At 38.6% G+C, this 25,646-nt stretch overlaps 1 protein-coding gene across 1 annotated transcript; it reads left to right on the top strand.

Annotated features, from left to right (window-relative positions):
* The first annotated feature begins 886 nt into the window (after window positions 1-886).
* On the top strand, window positions 887-24,759 carry RAB12 (RAB12, member RAS oncogene family). The gene is made up of 6 exons (XM_053950971.1): window positions 887-1,271; window positions 12,808-12,868; window positions 20,476-20,614; window positions 21,136-21,225; window positions 22,141-22,245; window positions 22,527-24,759. The coding sequence occupies exons 1-6, from the start codon at window positions 1,028-1,030 to the stop codon at window positions 22,638-22,640; spliced, it is 753 nt and encodes a 250-aa protein (XP_053806946.1). The 5' UTR covers window positions 887-1,027; the 3' UTR covers window positions 22,641-24,759.
* Window positions 24,760-25,646: the final 887 nt, after the last annotated feature.

The following is a 25,646-nucleotide window of genomic DNA, read 5'->3' as shown; positions in this document are numbered from 1 at the left end:
GTTATGAAAAGGTTGGTGCCCAGGAGCAAGCGGGTACCAGGTTCAGAAATCTGACAATGAAATCCATCCCTGGATGACCGCAGACCCATGTGTGCTACCACACACAGGGAGTCCATCCAGGGCTGAGAGTGAAGGTAAATTTAGGTGAGACAAAATTAGACAATCACAAAATCAAGAACTACAGAACAGGTCATGTAGGGAAGGTCCACAGTGGGTCATCTGGTCCAACCTCCCTGCTCAAGCAGGGTCATGCTAAAGCACAGTGCAGAGATTTGTGTCTGGAGGGGTCTTGATTATTACCTCCCCTGAGGGAGACTCTACATCCCTCTGGGCAACCTGTTCCAGTGCACGGTCACTGCACAGTGAAAAAATTCTTCCTCGTGTTCAGGTGGAACTTGTGCATCCGCTTCCCTCGCTGCCTCGTATCCTATTTCTCAGCACCAAGGAGAAGAGCCTGATCTTCTTGGGACCCCTCCCTAGATAATTATATACGCCTTCTCAGTCGTCTCTTCTTGAGGCTAAACAAGCCCAACTCCCTCAGCCTTTACTCGTAAGAGCAATACTCCAATCCCTGAACGAGCATGGAGACCTAGCCGTCCCGGCAGAGGCAGCTTCCACTGGGAGCTCTAAGCAAGATCTGGCTGCGGGTCACCCCAAGAGGGGGCCGGGGCAAGGCTGACCCCCTCGGCCACGCTCCCGAAGCCGCTGTCGGGGCACCCAGCGGCGCGGCCGGGCCGGGCCGGGGCGGGGCAGGACGGGCGGGCGCTCCCGCCCCCGGCACTGCGGCTCGGCCCGGCCGCGGCTCCGGCGCGGCAGAGGGCGCTGCGCGGGCGGGCGCGGGCCTGGGCGCGCCGCTCCCGGCGGCAGCGGAGTTCCCGTTCCTGTAGCTGTTCCCGTTCCCCTCGGGCAGGGCCGGGCGGCGGCCGCGTCTCGTCCTCGCTGCCCCCTCCTCCCCGTGCCTCGCAGTGGTCGGCGCCGGTGGCGGGGAGGGCGGGGAGGGAGCGCGGCGCCGCCGCATGCATCGCTGATGGAGCCGGGCTCGGGGCTGCCGCAGCGCAGGGCGGGGGGCGTCGGGCTGGACCTCGGGGCGGGCTCGGCGGCGGGGTCGCCGGCGCTCTCGGGGGGGCAGTCCCGCCGCAGGAAGCAGCCGCCGCGCCCGGCCGACTTCAAGCTGCAGGTGATCATCATCGGGTCGCGGGGGGTGGGCAAGACCAGCCTTATGGAGCGATTCACCGACGACACCTTCTGCGAGGCCTGCAAGTCCACCGTGGGTAAGGGAGCGCGTCCTGTCCTGTCCCGTCCCGACCCGACCCGACCCGTCCCGTCCCGTCCCGTCCCGTCCCGGGGGAAGGGGCGCTCCTCCCCCCGGTACTCCCGGGGCCCGGCCGTGGGAACGCGGGGCTCGGTGCGGCGGCCGCCCTTCCCCGGCCCCTGTCCCGCCTTTCCCCGAGTGTGGGCCCGCTCCCCGCCTGCCAGGCATTCCCTCCCAGACCTTGCCCCGCTCTGGGGCGCGCTGTGGTCCCCGTCCCATTCCTGCCCAGGGCAGCGGCGTTGGGTGTCCCCGGGTGGGTTCCTCGGCCGTGGTAAGCTCAGGGGCTTGGCTGGTGCCAGACTTCAAGAGCTCTTCTTGGAAAGATCGTCGATGTCCTAGTTACCTTTGTGAGTTCTGAGAAGCTGCTGGCTGTCCTGTTTCAGCCTTGCTAACGGCAAACAGTTTAAAGAAAAAATTAGGCATGGTTGGTAAAGGTTTAAAATTAGGCAGGTTTTTGTGCTAAAGTCTTAGATGTTGTGGGAAAGGAGACAGAAGTATTTCAGGAGTTGAAAAGTTGCAGTGTGTATTCTGTATACTCATCCAAAGTGTTATTCAACTACTCTTCCAGACCGCAGTCAGATTAACTCCAGATGGCTGCTATGGCTTCGTGAAGAACCCCCCTGTGATGTTAGATCTGAGGTTTTGTTTCTTGAGAACACTGTGTGTTTGGCTCTTTAAGCAGCTAACTAGAGAGCAACTCCCAGTTCCATAGTGTACTGTCTTATTCATGATTTAGTCATCTCTGCGAGTCTCGGAGGTAATTTAATGCCTGCTGTCTTTTAATACACAAGTGTGTAAAGGGAGGAAAACAAGCTAGTTATTCCGTGTTGTTATTAGAGTGCTATCCTTGGAGTTGAACACTTGAGTATTGCAGCAAGGTGGTTGTTAAAATCTGTGTCACTGGAAAATATGTATGCTTAGCTTAATTGTAGCTTGGAATGTGAGGGTATTTAGGCATCTGATGAGAAGTGATTGTATTGCCTTTTAGAAGCTGAGTTATTACTATCCAAAATTATCTTCCTGTAAACGAAATGATGCACAGTAACTCATACTTTTGTTTTAATGCGTGTTTTACCAGTTATTTAATTCCTTCCTTGGCTAAGAATCCAGATCTGGTAGTGCAGATTAGCACTGTTATGTTGATAAGTTTTTTGGTTTGAAGTTGGCAACTTAACCTTGTAGAAGTTAGACAGTTTCAGAAGCATTAATACTCAAGGGATGTTGAAGAAATGTTGATGACTTGTCCAGATTAACAGATTAATTGAATTTATAGTACAAGTAATGTACAATTAATAGAGGAATGTATTCTTCATAAATTCTCCAGGTCTGGACATTGATGTTAACTCTCCTACATCTTGTTTAGGTTGACCCACATTAAGGGTTCAGTCAAGTCTGGGCTGCTTTCTGTAACTTGGGTTAGTTTCCTGCTGTGAATCTTGGGAAGTGAGGGGAGGTGGTCTAGACTCCGGTCCAGACTTCCAGGCTGGTGCCTTTTCAACAAAACTGATTTCCTAAACAACTGAGACAGTGATTTAAGCAGAGAAGCTTCCGTATTTTAGGGAAGAAACAGGAAATAAGTAGTGATATGCTGCTAGACAGAAGGTTACGTAACGTTTGTTGTACAGAATGTGCCAACATAAAGCAGCATAGGGAAATCAACTTGTGCCAAAATAGATGTAGAAGGACTTGATAGTAATGGCATTTTTTCAAGGTCCTCAGACTAAACTTGAGAGCTGTTGAGATTCCCCCAGATCTTTTGACTGCTAAATGAAGGAGCTTTTCACAGTCAGCACGTACTCTGATTTTTTTGCACTATAAAGTAAGAAAAAGTAACCTCTGCTATTTATATTTCATATAGATTGAAAATAACCCACACTCCAAAACAACCTGAGTTCAGCCTCTAATACACAGTTGAAGTCATAAAGCTCTCCCTTTGTCACCACTTAACTGCAGTGGTTTTCAAGAATTTGCAAGTGGAGAATGTGTTTGAGACATCAGTGAAAATGCTGTGACTGATCCAGTTACATAAACTGAAGATACTTTGAGATTAAATTTGAAAAGGCCATGTAACCAACCAAAAAACTGCATTTTGTTGTATGTACTTTATATTAGCAAAGCTGTATTTAAAATGGAATGCTAGAATACATATTTACTTCCTTATCTTGGTATTATTGGTCTCAACCTTACTTTCTTGCTTTTATACTAAAACCTGTGGATGTATAGGACAAAAAGAACAACATTTAGCACCTTAAGCTTTTGTATGAAAGCAGAAGCTACTCAGAGGACTTCCTCTGATAGTGGCAGAATTGAAAATGTCCAAAGACCTTTTCTGTCTTCTGTCCCTAAGTGCTGATAATAGTGCCATGTTATAGAGAAGTGGAGCATTTCTGCAGACAGGGAAGGTGTGGATTCAATTAAGAAAGATACAGTATTTAAATGCTAGTTTAAGGAGACTACATTGCCAGATTGTAAAGAAAATTTTGTAATGAAAACACATCAACATGTCCTCAGTTTCAGCTCAGATACAGAACTTCTTTGAAAGTGTTCAAAAATAGCTTGGCAGATTATTATTCATAACAGCACACAATGTGCTGTTGATCTAAAATTCTTTTGATGTATTTATTTTGGGCATTATATTAGTTGCATGGAATATTGTGTCTCCTTAAATCTGCTATTTACACAGCACTGAGAAAACCCAATATGCTCAAATATTTACTGATTTTTGAAGAAGGTAAAATTACTCTCTCCATGCCAGTGTCAAATCCCCTGTCTTTCTATAATGGGATATTAACTTGTTCAGGGGTAATATTTGGATCATATTAGCTTTATTAATAAACATAAATCTACACTTTTAAAGTAAAATTTGATCTTCATTTATTATTTGTTGCCTGTGTTATTCACACAGGAGCAGAATCCAAAGCTATCACTTGAAGGTTTTCCAGAATTGACAATTTAAAAAAATGTGCACCAAATATAGTGTGAAGAAGAATGATCTTTCCAATGGTAGTGGATAAATACTCATTGCCTCATCTGTAAGAAGATTCAAGCATGGGGGTGAAGAAACAGTGTTTGCCTCTGCTTCTTCCACCTCATTATCCCACCTCAACTAGTTCTTATCCTAAAAGAAATACATTCTTATTCAGATCTCCATTGTCGTGTTGTTAAATTTATATATTAATATAAATATTTTTAAAGGGACTCTTTTTCATCAGAGTCCCTTTATTAAATATTCAATGGCCTCTGTTCTCTTCCCAGCATCTGTCCAGCTACTGCTCATTTCATGGTTGTATATCCTATCTAATCCACCAATTCTTAGTTCATTGCCAGTCTCCCTGCTGTTTTTCTCCCATGACAGATCTACAGAAATCCTGTACTTAGCAGTATTTCCTGTCGATCTAATTTTTCTGCAGACATTACACTTCTCTCTGAGTTTTATCTCTGAACCTGAGGTTCCTGCTCTCCCAAAGGTGAGGCCCTGCACTGACTCACCTTTTAGGATGCTGATTGTCCTGGTCCTTCAAGTCAAGTTGGGCTCCTCAACTTTTCTTTTACATGCTGGCTCAGTATGTGAAGTCTCTTGTGACCTCGTCTTATCTTCTGCTCTTTTCCACCAGGTCTAAAATCATCCCAGGAAAGAGGCATTGCCTTTGATAATGCCAGTGCAGTTTATGTGCCTTGCTGGCTGTTTTAGCAGCTGTTCATAGGAAACCAAAGTATCGTGTGTAGTAAACACTAAAGCTTCCTTCTGGCCTTGTTTACAAGCAAAATAATAGTGGAGCTTGTAATGGGAAGGGTTGTTGTGGATCAGTAAATGATCCACTAAATGGATCACATTTACTGACCTGTGATCTGTTCTGGGCCTGAGGGATCCAGATCAGTGGCATGTAAATGCATTGTGGTGCAAGACTCCTTTGACTTCACAGGAATGCTCTTTGACCTTGTTTCACCTTCATATGAAATGGTATGGAAGTCAGAAACTCTTGACATTTACAGAGGTCCATAGCCTTTCCTTCCAAGTGGTATTTTTCCTATTATTTATTTTAAAAATACCCATATCCATGCAAAATTCCTAGTGTCCATGAAATGAACAGTAGCAATAATGAAAACTTTAGCTTTGTCTTCTATCAGAATGCTCTTAAGTAAGGCAACTTCTGCCTTTAGGATATAGACATTTATATATGGTATACGAATATATACATATATGCATTTTTATATGTATGTATATGTATGTTTGAAGTTTCTGTCACAATTCAAACCTGTCTTCATTCACTTTATCCTTAAAAAATGGGGGCTAACAACATAAATGTTCAGTTTCATTCCCATAAGCTTGTCATATAACATAACGATTTTCACTTAAAAGTATCAGACTACTCACTTTTAAAGTATCTGTAATTTTTCAGAGCTGCCCGCTAAGTTACTGCTCAGTCTTTTTAGTTGTCTAATCAGTATTCTCACAGGCACTGTAAACATAGTATGTAGCTTACTAATAATTTGATTTTTTTTTTTCAGTAAATCAAAAATACGGCTTAAAAATAAATTTAGTAGTTTGATGTAATCTGAGATGAAGAACAACCTATAAAAAATTTTCAGAAAATCATCCTGAGTCAACTAAAAGAACATTCCTTTCTTTGATACACTTGTGTGTGCTTGTGGGCTCTCACAAGTATAAATAATTTCAATTTTTCTTTAAACATTTTTCCCCCCTTCAGTAAGATGTCACTGAAAGCTTACTTGGTGTGAGGAGAGGGGAGAAAGAGTAGAGATAGATGTTTCTTAGTTTACCACATCATGACAAAGTAACAGTAAGATGTTCTTGCTTTAATCAAGAAATAGCTCTTAATGCGAGAAATTCATGCTGTTATATTAAAAAAAGGAAGGAAGTTCTGATGAGGGATAAGTAATTCTGTGAGAATTGACTGTTCTTACTTTTGCATATCCAGGATGTTAATACATCTGGTTTTATGTATTGGCTTTTTCACTAGTGCAGAATAGTGTAAATCATACCAATACCTTGTTAATGGTGTGCTGTGGTTTCTTACCAAACTATAAACAGAGAGGAGCACGAGGTTGGAAACTCACAGAGAAAAACAGTTTTGTCTTACAGAAAACCTTAAGATAATTAGGGAGCATGTATGAACCTCCTTGTTTGTCTTTGGAGGTGCAAATTCTGACAGAAGCCTGTGTCCCCCAGAAGCTGCCTTTTACCTTTAGGAGCAGTGTAGTAACTTGTAATGGACAACATAGAGACTCCAGCAAGTGAAAACACCTGGCCAGTCATTTCTTGCCCCAGATGTGCCAATTAAGTATTTTACAGCATTTGGTATAGTCAGCAATGGTTTGCTGTGCATAATCATTTGAATCCTCATAAGTGAACAAAACTGTAATTTTAAACAGGAGAAGGTAGGTAGATAATATAAATTATCAGGGTTTAGGAATAGGGTTTTGTGGAGGTATGGGGTTTTTAATTAACAAGAGGTTACAAGAAAGAGTAAATTTGGCGTTGAACTTTTTTTTTTTTTTATTTGTAAACTAGATGTTAACTTCAGCTGATAGCAATATTCAGGCCCTGGGTTATATCAACACTACAGGTCTGTCAGAGAGACTTGTAGTCCCTAGCCAGGACATATATGAGAATACACAAATAAAACAACAGGCAGAGTGAAGAGGCCACTTGAATGGTGTCAAATGGGGAGTTAGGTTTGCAAGGAGACTGGAATGCAGCTGTCAGGCTCAGTCTCTGCTGTGAACAGCTGAGCGTGTCATTTGCAAAGAAAAAAAAAGAAAATAGGGCCATATGATTCTCAGGGACTTCTGGAAGTTGGTTAGCAACACTTTTACAACTTATTTCTGCTGATATCCCAAGGAGAGGGAAACTTGATACCCAAAACAAAATGCTTATAGGTTCCGCTTTCTAAATATCTGGGTAATGTTGCTCATGAAATAACCTTTCTTTCTCCATGCAGTTTTTACTTCAGGTCAGGTAGTTGTTGACCAGTAACTCAGTGTGTTTTTCTGCTTTGCAATCAGAAGTTTGGAAAGAAGTTTTGTTCATGAAGCTGCAGAGAGACTTATTCCTTCCAATTTCCTCTTCCAACTTACTGTGTTTGCCAGCATTTTGATACATGCTTTGAACGTAGTATCCTAAAGAGTGTCAAAAGCCTAGGTTTTCTGAAACACCCTATGATTTTATTGTCCACAAGAATGTAAAGAAATGATAATTTCCTCCTTTCTCACTGAATTGGGAAGTACCAAGCATCAGAAACGTTTAGAAGGTGTGTATTGGACATAAAAAAAAAAAAAATCACTTGACCACACCTTCAACATTCACTCACCACATGTATATTACACAAAAAAAAAAGAAAATTGGTTATCTGTTTCATTCTAGTCTGTAGCCCAGTTGCCAGTTGAGATATGGGTACACTTTTATTTTAGGCAAGCAGTCTCAAATGTCTCCATGTTAATCGTTCTAGAATTACACACTTGAAGCTCTATGGACAACATACTTCACCTGCCTCTGAAATAATCCCCAAACATACTTAAATCTGACTTAGCACTAAATGATTCCAGAGCTCTTCTTTGAATTTTTTTCATTTGTAACATGCATTTTGAAAGAGGCATTTCCACTTTGGTCTCTTTTAAAAACTAACTGCTTGTCCTAGAGTTTGATTAAAATAAGACAGAATGGTTTGGGGTATTTTTTCTTGGTAACAGTTTCTGTAACCTTTTCCCTATGTGCCTTTTGTTGTTTATTGCTTCCCCCTCTCAAGCAAGATGACAGAAATCAGAAGGCATGCTCTTGAGCATCTTTTCATTGACTTTGGCAGTGTTGGGATAGGTTTAAGTAACCTGGATGTTTTGTAATAAAGATGGTTTTTACCTCAAAACTCATGTGATCTCAGTAATCAAATGTAGCATAAGTAAGAAAATGTTTTTACATAATGGTGTCAGATGACCAGATTCAATAATCTGTCATAGTCTTCAAATTATATGTCTGTTTTAAGGCTTAATTGGTATATAACCTCTGAATTTTTAAACTGATTGTGTTTCTTTAAGCATGGTCTGATTATCTTTCACTGATTGAATTGCTTTTTGTAAGCCACTAATAGACCTCTGAAAATTGAATCCATTGGAATTGATTTTAGTTAGAGGGGTTTTTTTTGTGCTCTATTTGCATCTGTTTTCCCAGCTCTTCCATTAACTTTGTTACCAGGAAATCTTGTCCACTGAAAGGTCACTCCATGTGCATTAAGCAAAACTGTTTCCACTTTCTTTTTCTGTCTCTTATGAAAGGGAATTAAAGATTGCCAATTTAAACATAAAATGCATTGTAAGAAGTTTCTTTACTATTTTATTTCTAAACAAACACTTTTAGCTTTAAAGAGAAAGGCTGCACCCAGTTGTGTGTATTTCAGTTTGTGCTTTGGTAGATAAGCTCTACTTCTGTTTGGGGTGAGAAATTAATCTACTGTAGTCAGTTCTGGGCTAGGCTTCATTTTTGTAGGATTTCAGTCTCAAGTTTGAAACAGTCTCAAGTTTGGTTCATTGACAAGAGGTGTCATCCTCAGTGACTTGCCCTTATCTAGAACTTCATTAGTGTGCTTCTATTTTGAGTCTCTGTTCTCTTTCTTTTAAGGCTGTTTAAGGCTGTTTAGTTTTGGAAAGACTGCAGACAGGTTGTTTGGCTGTGTGTTTAATATACTTTTAAACCCTTCTGTCCTGGTAGCCCTTTGTTTTTCCTGGAGGAGGCATAGCTTCAGTTGAGCCCATGTTGTAATAGATGTTCTTTGCACAAAGTAAATTTTTCTTCCAAAGTTCATGTGCTACTAACAACGATGGTGCACATTAAATAAAATGTTGCAAATCCTTAACTTGTGTTACACCAGGTTAGTGTTGCTGTCCTTGATGCCTTGTTTTACATGTGTCTAGCCTGTGGGGAGAGGAGAAATGCTCTTTTGCAGTTTTAAGTTGTAGGCTCAATTAATACGCCTTCAAACAAATAAATGCAAAATCAGAAACCCAAACCAAAGGCTGAGATCTGTATTTTTGTGCCTTTTTCATTAGTTTTTGTAGAATGTTTGTTTGGACTCCTGAAAAAGGCCTTTCCAGCAAAAAATGAGGGTCAAAATATGACATCCAAAACACATACTATTTTAATCTATAAAACCCATAAAAAGAGAGATGGTGATTTGGATTTACTGTTGTCGGAGTGTAATAATTTTGGAATATTACTGATTGTCTATTGTCCATGCAAGCCTGAAGGCTGACTTTTTAATGGGAGGGGAGATTGTAATGAGCCTTTTGGTTCCCCTTACATCACTGTGACCTGGCAAATGGCATGCTTCAGTATGGTCATAAGCACATGCACTTGTCAGGTTTCCTGGCGTGTGTATATTTTGTTATTCAATGACAATTAGCCCAGCAGCCTTTAAATGCAAGCTAAATGCAAGGTAGCATGCAAACCACTGATAGTTTGCTGGTATTGTAGCAACTAAAGAGAGCTTTTTAAAATCCTTTCTTTTTATAAGGTATGTTATTCAGAGTTAATGCAGGTGTCAACAGTAATTGTTGATTCTTCTGTTTTACTGAACTATATATAAAACCATGCCAGAGCAATTGTATGGATGGCAAAACTTTTCATTTGGTATTTCCATTAACATATGTCAAGCTAAATAATTTCTTTCACTGACCTTTTTCTTAACTCAATGCAATATTTGAAATTGAAGTGGAAAACAAATTATTGTGTTGTTGTTTTAATTGAATTACTAATTTGTATATAAAATCGAAGCACTGGCTTTGGCAGCTTATGGTGAAACAGGCTAATGAAACCTGACAGGCTTAGGAATTTGTTTCTTCGTGTACAAAAGGAAAGCTGCCAGATTTTTTCCTTCAGTATTGGCAGACATGAAGCTTTTGCTATTGTGTTGATGCTTGCAGAGCATTACTAATTATAAAAAGTAATTGAGCAACCTTTGAAGAGTTCTGGCACTCTGTCTGACTTAAGTGTTAAATGATTCAAACAATTCTATAGAAGATCCTGACTGCTTTTCCAAAACTGTTACTTGTTTGTATTATTCCTTGCAAAATTTCACAGTAGGGAAATATCACAGGGTATGACTTTGAGATGATTAATATAAAGATCTGCCTTTAAACTAAGAATGCTGTTGACATATTATTTATTTTGAAACCATCTCTTTAATATGTAGTCTTTTTTCTACTTCATTTTATTAATATATTGGACCTTCTAGACCCAGGAAGTCCCATTTGAAAATGTGGTTTATTACAACAGTTGGGTTTTCTCTCCATAGCTAATTAATTTCATTTTTAGAAATATAACAAAAGCTTTTTGGTTTTTTTGGTTTATATAAGACAGCAGTGGTTTTATAAACCACTTCTGTAAAAATAAAAATATTTTCATGTTGTAGTTACCTAAACTTACATGAAATCCCTGTGGTGGTTTTAACACTCAGCTTGGGCTCAGAGATGATTTAGACTTTTTTTAACATCAAATGAATGGCAAATCGTATCGTATGTTCTGTATGACAGAATGGCAGGATTGGGAATTGGGATTGAGATGTCTGGGCAGTTATATTCAAACTTCCTTGAGGACAGGAGAAGTTTGAGGCAAGCAATTACAGTTAAGTTCTATCTCGTAGACAAAGCTATGACTATTAAGACAATTGCATGTTACAGTTTAAATGCATTTATATAGAGTAAAGGCTTATAACTGTAGAAATGGGTATGTGTTTCTTTAAAAATATTATTTGAATAGAATTACAAAAATTCTCATTTCACACACTTAGAATACTAGAACATAGCTGGATCATTTCTCTTCTGCTTTTGCACTAAGACAGTCACTTTTCAGAAGTGTACAAAAGATTTCTTGAAGTTAGGATTAATAAATTCTTTGAAATTTAAATAATTTGAATATTTTTATCAATTTGCATATGAATACTTGGAAATTTGCATTAAAGGTTTTGAGTTTTTTGTACAAATGAGTTTAACATGTTAACTCCTAGGGTTTGAAAGAGATACATGTGTGTAAGTGAAGTACAGGCATCATGTCCTGAATATCTCTCCAAGAATTGGTGATTAAGTGTGCTAGAAACTATTAAGGACATGGAGAATGAGGACAAATGTCATGGTGTGATGACCATTACTTTTATCAATATGCAATGTGCAACTGCAGGCTGTTAGAGGGGATATTTGTTTAGGAGGATGAAGGTCAGTGATCCTTCCATTTATTTAATCTGGCTGAAAAATGTCCACCTGCTCTGCAAACTATTGCCAAGTTCAGTCCCTTCTGTCAAAGTTTAAATTCAATCTCAATTCTTAATATCAGCAGGGACACACAGCTTTTACCAAGGATAGTCTTTGGGAAAATGTGTCATTTTTGTTACAGAAAATAAAAAACATTTTTCCTTTTCAGTTTCATCCCTGTTCTTAGTTTACAGTTGTATTTGAAATGGTAAAAGTGTTTCCAACACATTATGTTTCTACACTTTTGTGTGAGTTTTAAGTGTACAGGTCTGAACCATGTTCTCATGTCTTTTTATTCCTCCCTTTTTGATTTAGGTTTGTTAGGAGGGATGATGTGTAGAAGGATGAACTGAAGCAAAAATCTTCATACAAATGTATCCTAAAATGAACAGATCACAATCTACAAATCTATGATATTTGAGGACATTTATTCCCTGATATATTTTTGTAGTTAAGCTGGTAATCTTTTGTGTCTAGGTATTGTTTGACCACAGTATGTCTTACATGTTGCTAGCCAGCATTATATTTTTTATAAAAGTTAAATTTTTCTGTTTAACAAAGTCTTCATGGTTCTATCTTTGATATTTAGCATGCATTCAAAATGTGGCTGGAATTTTGAGATGATGAATAAAAGTACCATACAGGTATAAAATAAACTTTAAAAGTCAAATACCCTCTTTGGATATAAGAAGTTTTCTAATTTGCAGGACTTAAAAATTACAGTCTTGATAAACTTCTTCATAAACCAACCTCAATTCCAGCACTTTACTATAGCACTTTTCAGATGCTAAGCATCCATTCTGGAAGCCAGACCTATATTGTTCCTGCTTCTCAAACAGCAAAACTGATGTGGAGGGATTGGTTCTGCTCCATGCCTCCAGGGCATCTGGACCAGTTGGAAGTAGAACAGGCTTGTCCTTGACAGTCGAGGTGAATAGGACAAAAACAATCATTCTGAGCCTGTTGTTTTACTGTTGTGTTGGGTTTACCTGCTCCTGGAAATTTTGCACAAAGTGGAAGGCTTATGTTGTGATGCTGCCAAATTGGATGGCTCACAGGTTATTTAGTGGTTGTCAAATCCTCATGATGTTCCTGAGCTCAATGTAGTGGTGCAAACCCTTCTGCTTGTTCAGACTGTTACAAGTTGATCTAAAAAAAAAGTATAAAAAAAAATAATTGCACCCTCATTACTTTTGCTTCTTATTCCTCCTTTTCTGTTTACTGTATTTTATTTATAGGTGTTGATTTTAAAATCAAAACAGTAGAGCTAAGAGGAAAGAAAATTAGATTACAAATCTGGTAAGTAAAACAAATGTGCAACCAGCAATATGTTTTAATTTTTATGTTCTAGCATGAATTAATATGCTTGTCTAATACTATTATTAACTGTTATAAGCTGGTTTAGCTCTTACCCTATTACTTCTCTCCTCCATTCCCACAAGACTTAAACCAAACCAAACAGCTCTTAGATTTTTGTGAGGGAAAAAGGAGGAGAAGGAGAGATAAAGTTAGAAGTAGGGCATGAATGTAATTACTGAAATATTAATGCATCACAGAGGCCTTGAGCCCCTTCTCCTGGAAAAATGACATCACCTACATAAGAAATAGGAGTTCTACAAAGAAACAAAAGTTGACTGTTAAATAGACACTAGAGAAAGTATATTTTGTTTTCTTCATTTTTCTGGACTGATTAAAACTGACCTTCATTGTAACAGCAATTATAAAGCAACTGTGAAGTATTCTCTAAGCTGTTTTTCTGAAGCTTAGTATAGGCAGTGCTGTTTCTTTGACACTGTTTTTAAAGAACTTCAAAGTGAAGGGTATTCAAGACTTAAGTAAATCATATCCACTCTAAACAGCATGGAAAAGTAAAGCAATCCCATGCAAATAAGACTCTACTGGTACTGATGTCCTACTACAGAAAGGTCAATGTCTGAGCTAAACTCTTCCTTTTTGCAGTAGGCTACATGATTTCTGGTAGTGGTTCTCCATGTTAGTGATTAATACTATTTTTATTGCTTAGAAATTATTGAGATAAACATTCTTTGTTTTGCAGAGTAGTACAATACATAAACATAATTATGAGAGAATAAACCAGCTATGTTCTATACATTAATCTTATATACTACTATGTAGAAGCTTAGCTTTGGTTTATTAACAGTGTGTGATGCATAATTAGCATTGTAGTTAAGCTGTTTAAGCTGCTAACAATCCATAGGTGGGGGAAGCTCTAATTATTCTTTTTATTACAGTTTTGGGATATTCTGGTAGTTTTTCTTTCTTAACTACATGGATGCAGTGAATTCAGTTTACTAACTCCTCTTGGCAGGTCACCATCAATTCTGTCTGTCACACCATGTGTCTGTCTTGCTTCCCTCTGAGTTAACTGCTGCTTCATCTTTGGTCTCATCCGTCACCTAACACTTGAATGTTAGTGGCATGTCTTCATTCATCTGTCCCTGTTTGGAAACCTATGACCACAAGACTGGCAGTTGAGCCAGCAATTGTTAGCCAGGGTCTGCTGGAGCTGACAGAGGTAACAAAAAATTCTGATGTGGAGATGCTAATGTATACTTAATATGCATTCTTACTGTGAGATGTACTAAGCTTATAAAAAAAAATTCCCATGTTGAATAAATATATTATAGGAGTGAAGACTTTTGGAAAAGAGATGTTTAAACCATTATTTTCCACATATTGAGAATATGCTAGTAGGATATAGGACACTTTAAAAATTGAATCTAAAAGCTGATAGATTGCTAATATGTGATAATTACTCCTGTGGGAAACCTTACTGAAATGGTAAGAAAAACACAATGTAAAGAGATAATATTTTAAAATATGATAAAATTCATGAACATGACATCCTGCTCCTAAGTTTCACTTTCTCTCCAACAGTGGCTGTTAAAATGTTGTTCTTATACTTAATCTTTAAAACTGCCTTGGCATACTTTCAGGTTTTTCAGAAAAGCAATTAGTTAAGCATGACTTTTGCTAATTAATTCTGAATTCTGTTACACATGTTGTTGGACCTACCTTTAAACTCTTATTATCACAGAATCATTTAGGTTTAAAAAGACCCTTAAGATCAGTGAGTCCAACCATTAACCCAGTGCTGCACTAAACCCTGTCCCCAAGGGTCATGTCTGCATGTCTAAGGTGACTCAGCCATTGCCCTAGGCAGCCTGTTCCAGTGCTTGACAATCCTTTTGGTGAAGAGATTTTTTTTTCCTAATACCCAATGTAAACCTCCCCTAGTGGAACTTGAGGCTGTTTCCTCTTGTCCTGTTCCCTGTTACTTGGGAGAAGAGACCAATCCCCACCTGGCTACAGCCACCTTTCAGGCAGTTGTAGAGAATGACAAGGTCTCCCCTGAGCCTCCTCTTCTCCAGGTTAAACAACCCCAGCTCCCTCAGCTCCTTCTTGTACCTCCAGTTGTTGGATTGAAGAGGAGAGAAGTTTACCAAGTCAAGGAAGTTTAGAAATGCAGACTTCAATTGCATGGCTGATTATAAGTCAGGCTCCTTTCATACCTACATAGTGACAGAATTTAGGCTGCCTCATACCTCCTGGTAGTGTTATATACATTGATTGCAGTAACTTTACTACAAAAATGACCTGTTTTATTGTGAACAGGTAATTTCTGAAGTTTACACTTACCTATTTTCTTAAAATGACTAAAGTTACATTTCAAAGTATGAAATTTTGCTTATTTTTTTTTAGTAATCTGATTCTACTTCTAGAGTTAAACAAGAATGGTTTTTAAAAAGTTTACTTCAGTATTTTTATGGTCACTTGACCTGTCTGTCCCCTAACCACTATCAGCAGGGTGTTTTCCACAAAGCTCTACCACTTGAGATTATCAAAAGGTACATTAAAACAGTACAATGTTGAATATTTTTAGTGATTAGATTAGGTGTGCAGGACGTCCTTTTGAAAGCAGCTTTCAGACCTGCTGCTGTTACGAGAGTAGAATACAAAAGGACTTGTCTCCTCTGTTCCTTTCATAATGGGGAACTGTGCCCTGAGGATCACAGAGGCATCTGCTCTCACCTCTAGCTTCCTGTCTGGTCCCTGCTTCCCTGATTTCCCTGACTTCAAGTCAGGAAACAACCTTCTTCTCCTTAGATTATGCAATGATAGAGCTTCACTGAGGACACAGGGTAGTATCCACCTTTTCTGTGCCACCTGGAACAGTTAGTAGTGCCCCTTGGGTTGCCAAAAGTGTTAGGATACAGTAAATCAGCTTCTGCCATGCAGTTCTAGGCTGACACAAGCTCCTGTGTCTTGTGAGAAGTAATACCTGCATGCAGCTCAAGTCATGAGGTAGAGTAACCAGAACTACTGGATAGTGTGTGTCCAGGTAAATCCACGCATCTGTGAATCAGTGCTTCTTCAAAGCTGGAAAACTGGACCAAATAATAGGAAGCCCTCACTGATGCTTTGAAGCGGGACAGGAAGGTGTCTGACTGTACCCTCTCAGCTGAGTAAGCTGGGCAGTCTCTGACACAAGCAGCTGACACAGTCACTTCCAACTTCCCTTCTGAAAGGAAGGAGCTGCTTGTAGGAAGCAGTGCTGCCCTGCCACTGTGCCCAATTCCTTGCTGGGTAGCTTTCTGATACCTCTGCAGGTTTAATGCTCAAGGTAGCCAGCGAGTTGGGAACAAAACAAGCTTCATTTGCTTCTGAAGGTGTTTTAAAGTGATGAATTCTCATTTAAAAAATCACATTCTGCCTGCTCTGTTTTCTAAGAGACAGTTGTCTTGGGAAGTCCCTGTTCTAGAATGTATAAGAATGTTGTTTCTTTGGTTCAGTACCTCTGAAAGAAGTTATTTACATAATAAAAGATCTTAAATAATATTTGTGGTTTATGGGAGGAAAAAAATCTGTTTGACAAGTCAAATTAACCTTTAAAATTACCTTCAAGCATTTTTTAAAATACTACCTGTAGGTTCCATAGAAGCATAGAGCATGTAAAAGTGTTAAATTAATGTTAAGTTTTTATGTAAGTTTCAAAATATTTTTACTTCTATTGCCACTTTACACTGCCACTCATAAAAAATTAATTTAACTAGAGAGCCAGAGACAGTTTTGAGTCTGTCCATGTGTTTGTTTCAACTGGTTTGGATAGACACAGAGAACATTCATGTAAAAGAGGAATTATCCAAAGATATTTTAATTAAGATTAACTGTATTTGTATTGTGCTTTATGCAGTCTACCATAGAACATGACAGTCAACACTTGAAAATGGGCTTTATGTGATTTTTTATTTGCTTTTCTTTGTTGTATGTTTGTATTTTTGGAGTGATGTCTGGTTTCTGTTTGGGAAGCAAAAAACAGTCAAACCGTTGGATTCTCTAATTGCAGATTATAGCTGGTTGAGGTGTCATACACTGTATGTTTCTGATTACAGATTAGAAAGACCAATGGTTTTCATTTAGAAAACTTCCTTGGAAAAAAAAATCAATTGAAGAAAACTACTTTTAGCATTAAAAAAAAAAAGTAATCTTTTAGTTTTTTCAGTTATACCAAGTCATTGTTTAAGTTGTAGCAACTTCTTATATGAACTTCTGGAGTTTAATTTAATTGGAATTAAATTGAACTGTCTTCTGCTATTGTGTTGATTCTGAGCAGAGCAAATAAAGAACTAGTAGCACTTAGTATCACTCATGAAAGTCATGAGTGTTAAACAGTGGTCATCCCTTCTTCCAGCTTTCCACTAGAGCTTAAATAGCTATCCTTACTAAAATACTCCAACTGCAGGAGTGAATGCATCCATGAAAATAGTATAGCAAGAATAATTGCTCCAGCCCTGCACATTAGAAGAAGGCATTTGAAATTGGGTGTACTTTTAATGTTAGCTCTGCATTAGTGGTGGTCATTTTTTCCTCAACACTGGAAGAATTTGCTGCACATTTTCATGAAAAATATGATGGCACCTAGTAGAAGATTTTCCATGCTAAAGATAACTTGATACTCAAATTGCAGTTTACTTAGGTAGCCTGGGGTTGCATTTTAAACTTATTGCAGAAATAGTTTTCCAACTTTCACCTTACAGTTTGAAGACTAATACAGTGTAAGGGTAATGTTAGAGACAGCAAATTCAGCTTATTTTCTTCCACTTTTCAAAGGAAATAAGATTTAGAATATCATGCTCACAATCAGACACCTGCTGACTGGTTTCATTTCCACCTGCTGCAGGAGGAAAGGTGAAATATGGGGGAGTCAGTGACTTCAAGCAATGCAAAGAAAGTCAGCCATAATCCACTGGAGTTGGCGTGGCCAGGTGACAGTCAGTGGTCATCTGGCCATTTATTATAGGTAGTGGGCAGCCAGGCTGTCCATGGGAGTTCTGAGCTGGCCACAGCATGTGGTGAAGCAAGCCAGACTTCAGGTTGACACATTTGGGTGAAGGACCTACACAAACAGGAGCACAGGGTGCAGCAGCCTAGGAATGCTGTAAACTTTTAAAGAGCCTGAGGGTGTTGTGGAGAGCGGAGAAGCTGATAGTATCAGGTGGACTTGGAGATAGATCACTCAACAGGGCTGGGGAAGTGTGGGGTTGGAGATAGCTGGAGTGGGAGAGTTTTGTAATGTTGCATAGTTCTCTTCATGGCCTCCTTATCCAGTACACTGCTGACTGCCTTCAGGGAGGGTAGTGTTTGTTTCTCCTCTGTTTTTATAATGTATGCACTCAGTGATCTGGTACCCCATGATGGAGTTGCTGAAGGTCCTTAGCACTCACCTGAAGGCACAGACAGGTGACTCTGAAATACCCTCTTTATTTCTCTTTTCCACTAGGGGCACAGAAAAGAGGGAAAAGACTGGCCAGCAAAACAAACTGACAAACAAAACCAAAAAGCAACTTTTCCCATCGCTCTGAACAAAGATAGAATTGGTGTATTCTCCCACGTGAGATATGCCCTTCCACCTGCCATGTAGTTTTTTGTGCTCAGAATGATGGAACTAAAGGTCCCCCACCCCTAATACACTTCATCAGTAGGCTGGACTAGCAACAGATGACACAAGGCTGCTCTGCGAGGTCATAATTCTGAGAGTTCTGTTCATAAGCACTAAAGCAATGTTATCCATATGTGGAAAATCAACGGTTCATACTAAAATTACTCATTTTTTAACAGACTGAACTTCCAAAGGACCTTCCAAAAATGAATCTGACTGTAACTAAAAAGTAATGGAAAAGAATGTAGAGTTACTTGCTCTGATTAACATTACATATATATATATATATATATATATAATTTCAGCTGCCAGAACTTGTATTGCTTTACAAAAAATGCCTCATTAGTGAAAAGAATACAACCAATTAACCATCTAAAAGTGGTCTGCAATACTACTGGTCCTTGACCTTATTGAAACAGGCTACCTGTTTTCTTTTTCTGTAGGGTCCCAGAGGTTTATATGAATGTAATTCTGAAATTCTGAGAGTGAGATTTGAATAAAAATAAACCAAAAATGGGTGCAATATGAATTTGTTCTTTTTTGCCCTGTGTTGCAGTGTCATTGACTTGCAGTGAAGTATAAGACATTATTTTTCCACAGGCTATGAAGCAGAGGTTGCTAATCTTTTTCTAGTGGACTCTGCTTTACTTTGTAAAATCACTAGCAAATATTTGTTGCTATCAAGTACACTTGTGGCAATTTCAGGGGCAAGTTAATACTTCACTTTGAAACTTGCTTGAAATTCCTAAAGATTTTATGCAGAGTAAGATAGGATTGTGGTAGTCTATTGTACTGCTTGTGTATAGAACCTTAAAGGAGTTAAATCTTCAGGACAATCAATGTGGCATTTTGTGAACGTGACTTTTTTTTTCTTTTTTTGTAACAAGTGTTTCAGGTCTCCATTGTTAATCTCATTCCCAAATCCATTCTCCTCCTTTTGTCTAAAATGTGACTGTTGAAGAGGATTAATTTTGAAGTTTTGAATCCCAACACACATGCACACAATTTTCCTCCCTCTACTCTTAATTTTGATCCATCTTTTGACTTGTTCTAACAGTTCTCTAATTTCAAAATTATCCATTGACTTTGGGGGCTGAACTCCAGCAGCAAATGCTTGATCACTTTGGAACACCATATAACCTACTTTCCAATTGAGATGCAAGTCACATTTTAAGACTTAGGATATGCACCAGCTATTTTTTTTAGCATAACTGCCAAAAAAATCTTCCCTAGGCAGGCTTGATGATGTGATTAAAAGCAGTTCAAAAGTTTTCATGGTTCAGTAAAAAACAACTCTTCTGTCTCATCTTCTTTGGAACAGAAGCCATAGCTAGTATGGGTGACTTAGTGTCATTATTGGAAATTATTCTCCAGTGTGAATACACCCTGTCTGAAATACCTACAGTGCTGACAGTGAGCATGGAAATGTTACTTGCACACCTCAGATAAATAGTTGTAAGTGTGAAAGCCAGGTCTCTAGTGCAAAAGTTGTACCACTTAGTGATTGCTCACTCTTTTCATTCACTTCTGTGCCAGTAGGTTTTGCAGTAGTTTTAGAACCATGGCTGAATTGCTGTGGTTGATCCAAAAAGAGTCTGAAAGCTCAAACCCAACCAAAAGTCCACAAAACACACAACAAACCCAATAACACAAAACCAGCTTTATCTCCTGGTACATTTTCATTGGATGGCTTCACTCTCAGACACATGTAGAAATGTTTGGTGGCCTTTCTTGGTGACGTTAGTATGGGATAAATAGTTTTAATATGAAAACTTCTTATGATTGAAAGTACTGCTCCAATTTTTTTCCTGAAATTCACACATATGGAAGGAAATGTAGTGTCTCTAATGAATGTGGGAGTGTTATTGTTAAAATGTAAACAAAGTTATTCTGTACTTTGCAAATTGGTGAAATATTTGTGCCACTGTTTGCTGCTGCTTCTTAGGGACACAGCAGGTCAGGAGAGATTCAACAGCATTACCTCAGCTTATTACAGAAGTGCCAAGGGAATTATTTTGGTGTATGATATCACCAAGAAGGAAACATTTGATGATTTACCAAAATGGATGAAAATGATTGATAAGGTATGCCTTAAGTGTTTTCATTTTATATGCTTTTTTTAACAATGATTTTTTCCCCTCAAAGAAATTTACAGCATGTGTTTAGGATTAATAAACTACTGTCAGATACTTTTCACTAATTACTTTTAGCCAGGACTTAACATTGATGTGTTTTGCTTGCAAAATAGTTGTCCATTCCTGCTTTCTTGAACTAGAATTGTCCCAGTTAGAAGAGTCAGTGAAAATCTGTAACATTGCTCATTTTCATTTGCAGTGGGGGGAGGGGAGTTGGTTTCCTGTCTGTGAAATAAGGTCATTGTGTTCATTCTTAGATAGACTAGAGCAGCTAGTTCTTAAATCATGTTTTAAAAACTGAATTTAAAATTTGAAAATTTTTGAAATAATGTTTGGGAAGAACATTTACCTATAAAGTGTGTCAGTGTGGTTCCTTATTTAGTAGTGGAATTGCCCTTTTTTTGTTTTGTGTTTGCATTACAAAATCTTATGTTTCTAGGTTTAGTTAATTAGAAATGTTTTAATTGCAGTATGCTTCAGAAGATGCAGAGCTTCTATTAGTTGGAAATAAACTGGACTGTGAAGTTGATCGAGAGATTACTCGGCAGCAGGGAGAGAAGGTAAGGACAGATCTAGAGGCAAAGCTGTTGTGGCATTGCTGCTGATGGTCCGTGGCTGCTCTTGTTCAGACTGTTGGATGCAGGGAGCATATTGAGAGTGGTGGTGGTGGTCTCACAAAACCCATGTGGTGTGTGTTTGTATGTAATGTGCAGTTGTAAGTGTTCCTGCTGGAGTAGTGTGTCGTCGGTCTAAAGAAAGAGTAAGCTACAAGTCAGCTTACACTGTACCAGTAGTGTAGGGGTTACTACTTTTTGGGCTCTGAAAGGGGACGTATTGAAGACTTGAAGCACAAATGGAGATCTCTAGTCAGGAAATCTTTGTGGGCCTTCTTTCAGATGTTTGCTTCTCAGTACTATTTTTAGACAGGCAACAGCCCTGCTTTGATTACTTGGCTTACCTTTGTTTTCATGTTCCTTTTCTTCTCTTGCAACCCCAAAAGTGTTAAGGAAGCTGTCAAGAGAGTATGTTTGTTGTAGTGTGATACTCAGCACTGTCTTGACCAGAATGATGTCAGTATAGGCATACACAAACATTTGGAAGTGAAGGCTTATTCCAAACTTCAGCATCTGTACTTCCCTTTTCCAGATTTTGAATAATAAAGTTGAGATTAGCTGTTCTGAGAAGTTCTTCCTTTTTGGCAGTCTGCAGCAATACGTGTCAACTGAATACATGAATTAAGTCTGGAAAAATGTGGAGTACTTTTCCAATAAACCTATTTTAAGCAAAAATTAACTATATGTTGCAATATTTTCTCTACCATGCAGATTCAGGATTATTAATTGAATTAGACTTCCATCTCAGATTTGGGGAAAGTTCCGTGTTTGGGTTTCTTTTAAGGTTTTATGAGGAGGATATATTTGCTATCTGTCGCTGTTTGCGTGTATCTTCATGGAGTTTATTTTCTCTCCCATCAGTTTGCACAGCAAATAACTGGGATGCGGTTCTGTGAAGCAAGTGCCAAGGATAATTTTAATGTGGATGAAATATTTCTAAAACTTGTTGATGACATTCTGAAAAAGGTAAAATACTCGGGTGGTAGTATTCCTCTGGTCACACAAATGGTCAGTGTTTAAATAATGACTGCACATGCTTGGGAGGACAGAGAGCAAGTACAGATTGTCAGGTGAAATTTTTGAATGATACATAGTGGGCATGATGCAGTTCACAGACTGCTGACCATTGCATTTCACTAATAAGACCCAAAAGACCCTGAAATTGAGGCTTTGTCTGTCAGTGAACTCTTGAAATGAGTTCTTTCTATGCAGATGACTGTTTACAGGTGATTTTTCTTTTCTTTAAGATGCCACTGGATGTTATAAGAAATGAGTTGTCCAACAGTATCCTGTCCCTGCAACCAGAGCCAGAAATCCCACCAGAACTGCCTCCTCCAAGGCCACATGTCCGTTGCTGTTGACTTTTTACTTCCTCCAGAGTGAAAAATATGACCAGGAGGGTAAAGAAAGTATCTGTACTACTCTGCACTACAATCATTTGGCAGTTTCTCGTTGCACTTTGTTATTCGAGTCAGAGCTACACACTAACTTGTAAATATGCAAATATGCAATCCTATGTAGGATTCAACTATAACATTTAATTATTACCCCTCTCCCTCACAATGATGTTTCATTCATTGCCCCAGTGTTATAAATACTGTACAGTTGGTGGGGGTTTGCCACACATCCAGTTGAGGAGGAGAAATTAAATCTATACCTATTCTTGACATAAATGTTGTAATAGTTCTTTGTTATTATAAACAGGCAGGCAGAAGCTCTTCTGGTATGAAGATAAGTATATGGTGCTTTGCTAACTATTTTAAAGACAAATTTTTTAAAAACAGAGGACTTTATGTACAAAGCTTCCATAATCAGCATTATGTTTCCTTTTAATGTAGTGAAAACTTTTTTGGCTGTAGCATCCTCTGCTGACTGAATTTATTGAAAAGCTAAGTTTAATTTTTGGCAGTCTTTTATTTATTTTGTTTAATGCTGCACCCTTTCTTTGTGTACCGAGACATCACACACACCTGGTGCAGATCTAAGATTGCACTTTGAAAAAGCATATATAATTTTCTGCATAAACATAAATTTGGTTACAAGAATCATTAAGTTTCAATAAAAGAATGGAGATATATCAAGCTCTAAAAAAAGTATAAAAAAGCAATGCTGCTGTCCTAGACAAATTCTTGAGAAAAAAAAAAAAAAGATGATACATTTTCCTGTGTTAAGGAATATATATGTGTATTTTTGTCTGGACATCTGTAGGGATGGGGAAAGGGAACCTAAGGTAAAATTATTTTCTTTCCTAATGGTGGAAATTATTCCCATCAAGCAAATACTGTGTTAGGATTTTGTCTGATAATGAACTTGTGAATTATATCTTTGGTATATCTTTTATTAAATGCACTGTTTAGTTTAGCTGTGGTAAATCAGTAGATACATATTTGAATAACTTGGTGTGTCCTGAATGTTGTGGTATTGAAAAACATTGTGGTCTTTCTAAACTAATGAAGTGCAAATAAAATTTTGTATTTATGAATGACAGTGGAACTGCACCTGTTATTAGAATGGCAAGTATCAAGTGATGGGTAAAAGGTAGAATCTGGAATATGGAACAACACTTGTGTTAATTGTGTTATGATTTAATTTTCTGTTTGACAGTTCCTTTAGGTGTAGTTGGAAGAGCAGCAGACATTAGTTGTTCACCTGGGTCACTGCGCTGTTGGGAGAGTAGCTGATGACCTGGCCCAGCTGATATCTTCAAATAGCATGTGACTGCTTGTCATGCTCTCTTAGCAGGTGGTCGCCAGACTATTAGTTACACTGACAACACAAGTATGAACCAGTCTTTTTCACACTACAGCTTCTCTACTTCGCATACTCTGGTGCTGGAACCCATTTTGTCACCTTTGCCACTCTTCTAGCCAGAACTGGCACTGAACACTAAAGTATACCACTGACTTAAACAGATTCTCTCTGTTTTATGGGAGAAAAAAAGACACAACCAACTGTTAACACACACACACAAACACACGTATACACACAAAAAAAACCCCTTAATTCACTGAATAAGCTCTGACATTCTGAATTCAATGCCATGCAGGCCTGTAGCACACCTGGATTTCTACTGAAAAATTAAGGAAAGCGTGGTTGATATTTGTGCTTATGTCTTCTGCCACCTTGTGCCTAAACAGTTCATTTTTTTAAATAGTAAACTTAAAGTTTACAATCCTATTGGAAAGATAAAATGAATTTCTAAAGCACTTCTAGGAGTTCAGATGATACTGTGGGCAATAGCAAGGAAGGGAAAATTATGGAAAGTGGGTTTTAACTTGACAACCATTTTATTTTAGCTGATTTGTTTTTATTTGTACTTTAGAAACTTGTGATTTTTTTCTGCAGTTTTTGAATTTAATAAAAATTAAGAAATTTGACTTAGATAAACTTTCTTTTTGTAATTCTGTGCTGTTTGTATATAGGCAGATTGGGATCTCAGTCTCTTGTACCAAAAATTAAAAACTATTGCATTTAAGAGGACATTTATTTGAGTGCTTGAATGTGTTTTATAATTCATTGGAAATCATAAAATTTTCAGGAAACCTGTTTGCTTTCCATCCATTATACTATGAAGAGGGTTTTGTCTCCTGATTTTATCTCTACAGCTTTTATATTAATCAAAACCAATTTATTTGTGCCCTTGCTCCACCCAGCAGGCATTAGTGGTGGGATATGGGAAGAGGGGAGGAAGGAAAAAAGGTTATTCATGCTGCTTCCTTGTCTCATACGGAAGTTCAGCAGTCAGCCCAACCTATGTTAGCATCTAATGATGGACTATTTGAATGGTTTGCACAACCATCAAGGATCACAGGATGGAAAGAAAAGGGGAAGATGAGCAGTGACACAACTGTGTTTGCACATCACTGTTCTTTAGAAACCCTGGTTAGAGGGAGGCCATTCCCACTCTTCAGGGAGTGTGTGGGGATTGTTTCCTTCTAACACTGAGCCCAAAAAGCTTTTTACACTAAACTCATCAGGTGCTGTGAGGTCCTTTAGTCCCTGGTAGGTTCTTCATGATGGTCAAAATAAATGTGCGAGCATGGCAAGCATAAATCAAAGGAGTGTCAGCTGCTCTGAGATAGTGGGGGGTTCTTGACTTTCTTGAATCAGAGAAATACTGAAATTATTAGATAGATTGTGGTCATTGAAGGGTGGTTTGCCACTGATTTCCATGTGGTGAGGATTTAATACAGTAAATTTCTGATACTGTATTACGTCCAGTTAGCACTGTGTCTTTTACCAAAACTAAAATTCATATCTGTTGGGAGATTCAAACAATATTTGATTGCTTCCCTCAACTTTTTAACCTGACTGTAATGGACATTCAGCCAGTGGGTTGAGTTAACAGATAATTTCTTCCCAAGTGA

The sequence above is a fragment of the Vidua chalybeata genome, chromosome 1 (assembly GCF_026979565.1).
Source record: "Vidua chalybeata isolate OUT-0048 chromosome 1, bVidCha1 merged haplotype, whole genome shotgun sequence".
Lineage (NCBI taxonomy): Eukaryota > Metazoa > Chordata > Aves > Passeriformes > Viduidae > Vidua > Vidua chalybeata.
The sequence above is the reverse complement of the archived record's forward strand: the minus strand, read 5'-3'. Positions and strand labels throughout refer to the sequence as shown.